The sequence below is a fragment of the Vanessa cardui genome, chromosome 27 (assembly GCF_905220365.1).
Source record: "Vanessa cardui chromosome 27, ilVanCard2.1, whole genome shotgun sequence".
In the NCBI taxonomy this organism is placed as follows: domain Eukaryota; kingdom Metazoa; phylum Arthropoda; class Insecta; order Lepidoptera; family Nymphalidae; genus Vanessa; species Vanessa cardui.
The window spans coordinates 5219583-5231273 of NC_061149.1; the positions used below are offsets into that span (position 1 = coordinate 5219583).

The 11691-nt window shown below is 34.9% G+C and overlaps 1 protein-coding gene across 1 annotated transcript; it reads right to left on the minus strand.

The window, feature by feature from the left end:
* Nucleotides 1-324: 324 nt before the first annotated feature.
* On the minus strand, nucleotides 325-11376 carry LOC124541139 (angiotensin-converting enzyme-like). The gene is made up of 10 exons (XM_047118985.1): nucleotides 11312-11376; nucleotides 9270-9641; nucleotides 6956-7332; nucleotides 6027-6215; nucleotides 5056-5162; nucleotides 3234-3382; nucleotides 2831-2939; nucleotides 2231-2739; nucleotides 1504-1659; nucleotides 325-551 (listed from the first exon to the last, which is right to left on the minus strand). Exons 2-10 carry the CDS (start codon nucleotides 9590-9592, stop codon nucleotides 389-391), a joined length of 2082 nt encoding a protein of 693 aa, XP_046974941.1. The 5' UTR covers nucleotides 9593-9641; nucleotides 11312-11376; the 3' UTR covers nucleotides 325-388.
* Nucleotides 11377-11691: the final 315 nt, after the last annotated feature.

The window sequence follows — 11691 nt, forward strand, 5'->3', positions numbered from 1 at the left end:
TTCACCAAATTACCCTTGAAGTATATATTTTATAATAAAAAAAGAATTATCAAAATTGGTTAACGTGATTTTCAGTTATTCACCTATTTGTCGCGCATATACATAATGCAAATTTAAGACTTATGTCGTTTTCATGTAGATATCATCATCGGAAAAAAATAAAAAAAAAATGGGCCCCACGGAAAGCACTACCTTTCAAACAAAAAAAAATTATCAAAATCGGTCCACCCAGTGAAAAGTTATGAGGTAAAAAACATTAAAAAAAAATACAGACGAATTGATAACCTCCTCCTTTTGGAAGTCGGTTGAAAAAAAAGACAAATGTCAAAATTTCAGCCTCATTTAATAATGGAATACATTTTAATAGATTCGCTTCGATTAATATCCGTTACCAGCCAATGGGAATCCTGTATTTTTCAACCAATCGCATCAGTATTACGTACAAGGGGCGGTAGTGACGTTTCAAGGCCGTTGCAGAAATGTCAACTTCACCGATCGTTTCTTTTAGAATTTGGCGCCAATGCTGCGAATGGCCACGTGACATCAAATCTCTGTAAAATAAATTTTTAGTTATAGACAGTGGCGGATTTACAAATCTGCCCATATTAAGCTAGTAGGCTATTAAATTTTTACCGCCCCCTTTTTTTTTTTCAACATTTATGATCTGTCTTCTATCGTCCTCATTACATCAGTTTTTTCCCGTTATTAGATTATTTTTCCAAACCGCTATGTAATGACGAGTATACGGATTACGGACGTAATGTGTATACATATAATTTTAAGTTTTTATTTTAATTTCTGTAAGATAATAACAAATTTGGGCTAAATTTGCCGCCCTTCTAAATCTGCCGCCCTAGGCTCCAGCCTACTTAAACTATTGGTAAATCTGCCACTGAATATAGATATTAAACAAAACGTTAGATGAACTTCTATATTTAACATTGTACATTTATTCATCATTTATTATTTATAACAGAATCCCATAATATGTATAAAAGTGTTTATATATAATGTTAAGAAATATAAAACGTTTTGCAAATCGTAAATAGAGGTATAATTCTATCTAATGAGTATAAAGAAGAGATCACATGCAAGCCGTTTAAAATTATAAATAAAACTGTACAAAAAATCAGTAAAGAATATCCCACTGAGATTCTTTCAGCGGTTATTTAGGTCTGAGACTTTTTTTCCCAACTCATAGAAGTCCAATACATTCGGTAAGAAATTGCTTTAAAATAATTAATAATAATAAATAAATATGAGACAACATCACATACATTACTCTGATCCCAATGTAAGTAGCTAGAGCACTTGTGTTATGGAAAATCAGAAGTAACGACGGTACCACAAACACCCAGACCCAAGACAACATAGAAAACTAATGATAATATATATCGATTCAGCCGGGAATCGAACCCGGGACCTCGGAGTGGCGTACCCATGAAAACCGGTGTAGACAACACTCGACCAAAGAGGTCGTCAATAAAATTTTAATTAACTTACTTTAATATTCTTCCAGCTGCTTTAGATCCGTATATATCACATCTATTAAGATATATTGTAGGGGGTAAAGGATCCTTAACATTTCGGTGACCAAACACAGCCGCTTTGCAAAGAGCTTCGAAAAGTTGGTGTTGAAGGAAACTGCTCAAGAAATACCTTAAACAGTAAACGAATCATTCGTTTATAATAGCAACTATACAGGCATTAGATTTGACTATAATAGAAGAAACAGAAAAACGTTAGGTCAGGTTAACAACAGTTTAACAACAACAACAACAACAACAGCCCGTAAATTTCCCACTGCTGCATACTTCACCACGCTGTTCCAATGCGTGTTGGTGAAATACACATGTGGCAGAATTTCTATAAAATAAGACACATGTAAGTTTCCTTACAATTTTTTCCTTCAACGCCGAGCATGGGATGAATTATTTGTTTTAGACATATTTATTTGGTAACGAAGGCATATTCTGAAGAATAATTGATACTTGTTGAATTCCAAGCAGGATATATCACATACATATGTAATGGTTTTTAACTAATATGATTGTATTTTGTAAATTTTGAAAAAAAGTAACTACTGATTATCTTGCCGGTTCTTCTCGGTAAAATCTACTCTCTGAACCGATGGTAGCTTCATTTAATATAGTTGTTAAATGACGATTCAAAAGTGCTTGTAAATGCCTTGAATAAAGCGTAATTCTATTTCACTGCTCTTTTCTCTTACCGTATATATGGTGTATTGTCTGGCACATGAAATTTAGCTCCAATATCAAAATACTCCTCGCCCCTAACCCCACTTGGTGCTATACCTTGTAAATCTTGAGCCAATGCCCAAAACTCATCATTCAAGAAATCCTTATCTATACCCCCTTCAAAATATTTCCATCTGTACTCATCCATGAGAAGCGAAAATGGTATTTGTGGTATTTTATTTAAAGCTTGTTTTAGAATGAGGATATCATCTGTAGTTACTCGATATTCGTCGTTTTGATTATGTTTTATATTATTCGAATCGATTACAAATTCTTGTCCACCCTTATAATCGGAATATTTGATTAATTTTCTATGTGAGTTTAATGTTCCTTTTGTTATGTAATCTTCGTCTGAATATGGGTCTCTTATATTATAGAGTTCTGAATCGTTTATGAGACGAATTCTATGTAAATGTTGGGGTGTCATTACAGCGTACATTATTGTATCGCCTATCGTTTCTTGCAGAGCTGAATTCGCTTGCTAGAAAGAATATTAAAAACATTTTAAAGTATATACTGTATATATGTATGTAAACTTTACGTCGAAGTTTCTTTATAATTGAAAATCTTACCCTGAATAGTCCGGGCTGATTTTTATATGCCATATAGTATTGTATATGACCCATTTCATGATGTATGACGTAAAAATCTTCAAACGAAACCCGAGAACAGTAAAGAAGCCTAAAATATTAAAAAACTCTTAAATACAGACATATAACATTGTTAATTTTATCATCACAGAATTTATCATGCTGGAGATATTATTGAGCATGTGTGTGCGTAAACACAGATTCTCTATTCCCACACATATTCCACTTAGCAATCCAATTCTAACAAAACACGACTCAAGAATTTAGGCCTTCCTTCTAAGACACTGGGACAGGATTATGAATATTGTCAACTGAAATATCTGAATTTGTTGATATGGAACAATTAGATTAATTCGGAATAACTTCCGAATGAATAAAGTCTTACCTAAAGTCATCATGTTTAAACATATCTGCCGCCGTACCATGACACCGCGCCAAACTGTGATTGTCTCTCGAAAATACAGACTTCTGCCAAAATGTATCCGTCATTGGAGGAAGTCCTATCGATACGTAAAAGTCTTCAGCGCGTTTAACCTAAAACAATCGACGTTAGACATTTGGGGATTTGAGAAGAGAGCTGAGATGGCCCAGTGGTTAGAACGCGTGCATCTTAACCGATGATTGCGAGTTCAAACACAGGCAAGCACCACTATATATATATATATATATATATATATATACATATATATATATAGTGGTGCTTAATTTGTGTTTATAATTCGTCTCGTACTCGGCGGTGAAGTAAAACATCGTGAGGAAACCTGCATGTATCTAATTTCATAGAAATTCTGCCACATGTGCATTCCACAAACCCGCATTGGAACAGCGTGGTGGAATATGTTCCAAACGCTCTCCTTAATGGAAGAGGAGGCCTTATCCCAGCAATGGGAAATTTACAAGCTCTTAGTTTACTTTTTACTTCTTTTACTGTGCTATAAAAACAAAAATGATGATTCATTTATTATTCGGAATTGGAAATTTACCTCAAGCTTTTGAAACGTTTATCAATATCTAATTAATTGATTTTACTTTAATCTGAATTCTTATTCATCGTTATGAGTGGATTAACACATAATCAGCGGCATCATTTTTTTTTCATTCCTACTACACGGGGTGTTTTAGACCTCGTATAAAAACAAGTGTATTAGACCCCGTAACACAATGTATCGATGTGATCGAATTTTAGTTCTTGAGTGCGATAGGTGGTCAAAGAGACGCGTCACGTATTAGAACTAGCTCGCACGGGTGATTTTTGTCACGGTGACTGTTTCGTCACTCTTGTCGAGTCCATGAATATGTATGGATATCCGCGCACGTTACGACGTGACAATTTGGTGACATTTGTGTCCGCTAGCGACAAATTTGTCACTCTCTTCGTCAGTCTTGTGCTATCTGCACTTTGACTGCCGACTTTGGCGCGCGCAAATGGCGTCACCATCTATTCAAAACGTAAAGATTCGTGAAGACGATACTGATAATGATGTTCTAATAGTAGAAGTGGAAAAGAGACCAGCTCTTTATGATAAAAAATTGAAAGAGCATTCAGAAATTCACGTGAAAATTAAAGTCTTTTTCTGCCGAGTCTCAAGAGTTCACAGAGAACCACCATCTCTTCGAAATCCATAGTGGCAAATGACACTTCGATTTCGAAAATGTTTTGTCATTGTCTCTATTAATAAGCGCACTCCGCTTTGGAAACGTGACGTGACAGTGACAAACACTTTAAAGTCACCGTGACAAAATTTACCAGTGTGCGCTAGTTCTCAAGGTAGGTACACGATAACATTCTTTTTTCAATAGGCATCATATACATATATATTTATCATATTCCTACAGTATATAAAATAGACATGGATTAAATAGACCTCCGCACGACAAAGAAATCTATGTTTTCCTTAGCCGCGCCGCAAAGAGACACGTATGCGGCCAATAAGAACTCGCTCCGCATTGAACGTGTTCATTATTGACCAATGGGTGTGCAGTACTTACATACACACACAAACACACACACACACACATTAAAGTATGAGTGTGTTAAGGAAGAGCGACTTCTTCTGGCACGGGAGCTCACGGCACTCAAACGAACCAACCTTTGAGATGTTATTGTACTGTCTTGGTTATTGATGAAATTAACATTTATTATTTATTTATTTATTATTATTATTATTTAAAAAGTTTAATATATTGACTTGTGTTTCGATACATACCATGTCCTTCACAGTCCAGTTTAAACTTTTCATCCTGTCATCTAAGTTGATAGCATTCGGTACAATCATATCCAAGATTGGTTCCCAGTTTTGCGACCATAAATTTCCTAAAAATTATTATATTGTCAGCAAAAATTAAAGATAACTTTTACCACTTATTTTGAATCTGAAAGATAGCAATGCTGAGCAGCAAGTTGATAAGTCAGTTGCTCTTGTCGAATTACAAATGGCTCCAGATTAGATGGACACATAGGCCTGTATGATGAATTACTTGCCCTACCACGGCTTTGTGCAAGCCCGCCTGGGCTCCGGCTTGAAGGGTAAGTGAGCCAGTGTAACTACAGGCACAAGGAACATAGCGTCTTAGTTCCCAAGGTTGATGACGATGTAAGGAATGGTTAATATTTCTTACAACGTCATTGTCTATGGGTGATGGTGACCACTTACCTTCAGGTGGCCCATATACTAGTCCGCCAAGCTATTCCAAAAAAAAATAAGTTTTGGTAGATCATAAACCCGCACAAAATGGAAATATTGCTAAGATTCTTGCCACCATTTCATGCAGCCATGATTTTTGTAGTAAATGTTGCTGCATAAAATTTGAGTAATGAATATTAAAATATTGGACAACAACACATACATTACTCTGATCCCAACGTAAGTAGCTATAGCACTTGTGTTATGGAAAATCAGAAGTAACACTCGACCACGGATTCTATCATTTTATCAATAAGACATTCATTTTGACGACCTCCGTGGTTTTCATGGATACGCCACTCCGAGGACCCGGGTTCGATTCCCGGTCGAGTCGATGTAGATTACCATACCATTATCAGTTTTTTATGTTGTCTTGGGTGTTTGTGATACCGTCGTTACTTCTGATTTTCCATAACACAAGTGCTTCAGTTACTTACATTGGAATCAGAGTAATGTATGTGATGTTGTCTCATAAAAAAATACTTATACTATACCTAGTAAATGCGCGGGAATCGGTCCTTTTTCTGGTACAATATCCCCATATTCTCGTCTCAGATAATATCTCACGACGCCATGAAGTAATGCATACAGTGGCTTAATGTTTTTGTACAACTTATGACTAATCTCTCGTAAGTTGGGTATCTCCAGTTCATCTCGCCATGACGCTCCAATATCAGTGTAACCTGTGTTCAAAAACAACAATCCATAAATTTCCCACTTCTGGATTAAGACCTCCTCTCCCTTTGAAGAGAAACTTCGGAACATATTCCACTTCGCTGTTGCAATGCGGGTTGATAGAATACACATGTGGCAGCATTTCGATGAAATTAGACACATGCAGGTTTTCTCGCGATATTTTCCTTCCTTCCAATTTATTATTTATTTTAACGAGTAATTTTTGCGTGATGCTAAACATTCTTTCAAGACAATTGTGTTTTGAACTTAATATATTTACTAAAATATGCTCTATGTTGGTGATTTTGGAATAACAGAATCATAAATCAGTAACTTCGCTTTTTCATTTTCATAAATTTTAAATTAGTTGAACTTGAAACAATAAAATATTTGTGTAAAGTAAATTTTAGTAATAAAAATTTAATTTATAAATTAAAAAATTAAAAAAAATAAATAATAATATTGTGAATGTCGATATTATAATTTTTTCCTGCTAGTTTCAAGAATAAATAATGTATAAAGTAAAAATGGAAATAACGCAAGTCTGATTCTAAGTAGAACATGTGTCAGTCGTTAGTTAAATAAAAAACTAAATTTAAATACTCATTCGAATTTGATTTTGAAATTAGAATTCGGATAAATATTATCTATCAGAATACTATAGCCAAAAAGTATACATTATTAGTTCTTTTTACAAATTAAAAGTTCCAAATTCAAATATATAAATGGCCGTTGTTTAACGTCATACCATTTCTCCTAGCAGCTTTGTTTTCTACATAAATCAATTTCTCATACAGCTCCTTCATCAATGTCATTTTTTCCCTCCAAGCTAACCACACCCATTCCAATATTTCCCGTTCTCTAGAATGTTCCATAACTTTCTCGAAATCTTCTTCTCCTTTTAAACATATTCCATCTTTTTTTAAATCTCGTGCAGCTATTTTAGCGGCAAAAGGAACTGAAATCTCATCCAATTTCAGGTAATATTTTATATTTAAAATATATTTTCTGATTGCATTTTCCACACTTGTAACACTTGTTTTATTCTTTTCTATATTATTCAGTAAACACACTTCTGCGTTGGAATAAATAGATTGTAATTCTTCGTATATTTTACTTATTTCTCTGTAAAAAATAATATAAGATATTAAATTAATTACATAAAAAATGTACAATTAAAACTAATTTACCAGTAAATCTCAAAAACACAGAGGATTGTACAGTCAGACTAATAAACCTTCGTCAGTTTTCAAATTCATTCCTTTATCAAGTCTTAAACTCTTAGTACCTTTTGAATCTAAACATCAAATCATTGTGACGCAATATGTCATTCTCGATCGGTAAAGCAGATTATCGCTCGTACTGAGCGCACGAAAATAGATCTTAAGTTGACGAACCTTTTCTAACCCCGACTGTACAATAAAAAGTTAAAGTCAAATTTATATTAAGTCAAAATTAAATTCAATAGGACTTCATTTTTGGTTGTAAGGCTTTAAGTAAGCCAGTCTGAGTACACTAGTCAGATATTCTACCACCAAACAACATTAGTGATGTATTTCGGTTTGAAGGGTGAATGAGTCAAGTGTACAGGCATAAGGGACATAGCTTCCAAAGCTTCCAAGCCATTGACAATGAAGATGGTTACTATTCTTAAAGTACAGGATGGGATGTGGTGACCACTTACCATTAGGTGTACTAGGAACGTACCGTTGTTTAGAAAATGGAAATATTTTTCCATTTTCTAGCACCATTAATTTTATTATGACACGGGAAGTTTATTGCAAAATTTTCCCATAAAAAATGCATTTACTCGATGACGACACTGAGTGAGAAAACAATTAATGCGAAGTTCCAGGCATGGCGTTTAAAGGTTGATAGTCTTAGACACGACGATCTATAGTTATGATAATACACAAAGAATATATTGAAACAAAATGTTTTCTTTAACTTATCTAACATTCTTAGTTGAAAAACTTCTTATAACAACAGCCTGTAAATTCCCACTGCTGGGCTAAAGGCCTCCTCTCCCTTTGAGAAGGTTTGGAACAAATTCCACCACGCTGTTCCAATGCGGGTTGGTGGAATACACATGTGGCAGAATTTCTATGAAATTTGTCACATGCAGGTTTCCTCACGATGTTTTCCTTCACCGCTGAGCACGAGATGAATTATAAAGACAAATTAACTTTTTTTTTTTTATAAATATAATATAAATATGAGACAACATCACATACATTACTCTGATCCCAATGTAAGTAGCTGAAGCACTTGTGTTATGGAAATCAGTAGTAACGACGGTACCACAAACACCCAGACCCAAGACAACATAGAAAACCAATGGTAATCTACATCGACTCGGCCGGGAATCGAACCCGGGACCTCATAGTGGCGTACCCATGAAAACCGGTGTACATACCACTCGACCATGGAGGTCGTCACTTTAAACTTCTTACTGAGATTTTATTGTAAAAAAGAATATTTTTTGCCCTAGTATTTGTTTAGATTAAGTTAACCATTAAGCTTACGAGACAACCACGCGAGAATTTTACCAAACCTAATATGTACCCCCATAGGTACTCATGATATTCTACCGCCAAACAGTAGAACTCAGTATTTTTGTCTTCCGATTTGATGAATGAACCAGTGTTACTACAGGCACAATAGACAACATCCAAGTTCCCGACGTTGATAATATAAAGGATGGTTAATATCTATGGTGCCAATATTTATGGGCAATGATGGCCTCTTATCATCAGTGCCAATTTGCTTGTTTGCCTTGTAATAAAATTGACGACCTCCCTGGTCGAGTGGTGTGTACACCGGTTTTTATGGGCACGCCACTCCGAGGTCCCGGGTTCGATTCCCGGCCGAGTCAATGTAGGTTACCATAAGCTTTCTATGTTGTCTTGGGTCTGGGTGTTTGTGATATCGTCGTTACTTCTGATCTTCCATAACACAAGTGCGTTAGCTACTTACATTGGGATCAGAGTAATGTATGTGATGTTGTCTCATATTTAAATTAAAAAAAAAAATCCAAAATCAAAATACATCAAAATACTCACCTAGCTTCCCTATAAGTATATTTCGGTCCTCTACATAAAAGATACGCCTGCCTTTCTTGAGTTAAATTCAAGGCATGAATTTCGTGAAAATTCACCAATTTTCTACATGCTCTGTGTTGCCAGGAGAGCAGCTTTTCTTGGTAAACAGCTGTCTTGCTTGATAATGCTGGATTGCCAGGGTTCATTGCCGATTGCCAAGCAATATTAGCGCCAATAGCATTGAATTTGACGGTAGCTTCATTGATTCCTTTAAATAATTCCTCGACATTGTTTTCGCATGAATATGTATTGAAGAACAATATTAGAATCAAGAAGGCGGCCATTTTTTTTAATTATTCAAGCGTGATCATCGCTGCTTTCTAATTTAGTTTTCTGAAAAAAAAACGGAAAAGTTACGATCGAGCTCAAACGACAAATAAAACACAATTTTTCAAATCATAACGTGGTAGATACTTCAGCTACATATTAGACTTCTTCACACAACACTAGTGTCTATGGGTAAGGGGTGACCATTTGCCATTAAGCTGTCTGAAAATGTTAATCGTGTGTACCATCATCACTGGTGGACATAGGCCTCTCCAAGTGTATCCCACTGTGGTCTTCCTCCGGCTACTCGCATCATGTATTATGAAAATTAGGTATATGTAAAGTTATTAGGGCTATGTAAAGTCCGTACAGAGGGAGAGGACACCGTACCCCTCGAATCGGGTCATCTAATGTACTTCCGAGAGGGAGACCAACATGTGTACCAGCCGACATAGAAAAAGAGAGTTGTGAAATACGCTGGAAATATTCTCCTAGAAATGAGAGGAGCTTAACGTGACCAAAATCAACAAGTGAATATAACGTTCACCTGTTCATAAGCCTATCAATTGTTTATCGGCTCCTTATCAGTGAGTGTCAAGATGTCACTCGTGAAGAGCTTTTATTAAAACACTCATTTACTTATCTAACTAAACATAGCACGTAAATCAGATTAGCTTTTTCGGTGAATATTTACATTTCTGAACAATACCATTGTTTTTTTGGGCTACGTGCTTGCTCTTCTGAGTATGTACCTACCACTTATCACATACCGTCAAGCAATAATTAATTCAAGTAATAATCTATTCAATTTAAGGAAGGAAAGGAGTATGACTACAGCCACAAGGGATATCATATCTTAGTTTTCAAGGTGGTACATCATTGGTTATAGTATCAGGGCAGGTTTTAGGTGACTCGGTTAAAGTACCCTGGGACTTCCAAAAGAGAGGGGCCCACAATAGATGTCTTGACGAAGTTAGATAGTCAAATAAAGGTAAAAGATAAGATAAGAAGAGTAAATAAATTGAATAAAGAATATTTTGATTTTGAAATACAATGAAATGGAATGAGGAAAATCTTCATTCTTTATTAAATCTGAAAATATCGAAAAGTATAGACCCCATGTTTTTTCTTTATATTTAAAAACTAGCAGTCGCTCGCGGCTTCACTCGCGTTTTCTTTACCTTCCTTGGAGTTCATATTTACTTCATATAAAATTTCACCAAATTCGGTTCAGCGATTTGGTAGTGAAAGGGCGACAGACAGACAGAGTTACTTTCACATTTATAATATTAGTACACATAGTATAGATTAAATGAAAGCAATTGTCCCACTGCTGGGCAAATACTTTTCCTTTTAAGGATAGGATTTGGAGTTTATTACACTTCTTTGTTCGGAAACAATTGGCATGAGGTAGATTATCAAGCAACATATGCAATTTCCACAGGATGTTTTCCCTCATCATAAACCACGACCAAATGGCACAAATTAAGCATGTGAATATCACTTGCAAAGGTTTGAACCCGCAATGTTTAGTGAAGATTAAGAGAACATTCTTGGAAATTAAAACGGTAAATTATTTATAATGTATATATTGGTACTATTTATTCTTTTATTAAATGAAGTCGCTTAAAAATATGCACTTCCTCTCAAATATTTAAAAATTGATTTTTTTGTATTTCGAAATTCGAATAAAATATTTTTTTATTACGCCATAAGCATGCATATGAAATCCTTACCGAGATAACTCCACTATTATATGTGAATTTTTAATTCTAAATCGGGTAACACTGTTTACGATCCGACACAGACTGAATGCGAGATTGGCGGGAACAACATTTTATTTCTGACATTAGGCTCGCGCTCAGTGTGGGTGTAAAGATATGGTCCTTTGAGTCCTATTAAATTAAAAAAAATCGTGACGTATGGTTTGACATTTAACAAATATATCAATTTCGATCTGACATATGATATGGCATGGTTTAAACTTGCGTTAATTAATATTATTTTTCTGTCACAAAATAAGTTGTAAGGAAATTAAGAATTTAAAATAATTAGCAAGGTTTTTTCCACATATCCCAATATTGCATCTTTTTTTTTATTTATTCCTTCAAGTATG

Excerpts from the sequence above, each read along its gene's own strand:
- LOC124541139 (XM_047118985.1), bottom strand. The coding sequence starts at position 9,592 with ATGGCCGCCTTCTTGATTCTAATATTGTTCTTCAATACATATTCATGC. Across the intron at positions 6,216-6,955 it reads CAAAGCTGCTAGGAGAAATG|GTTACACTGATATTGGAGCG; the intron begins GTATGACGTTAA and ends TTTTGAACACAG. Across the intron at positions 2,740-2,830 it reads ATCAGCCCGGACTATTCAGG|CAAGCGAATTCAGCTCTGCA; the intron begins GTAAGATTTTCA and ends TATTCTTTCTAG.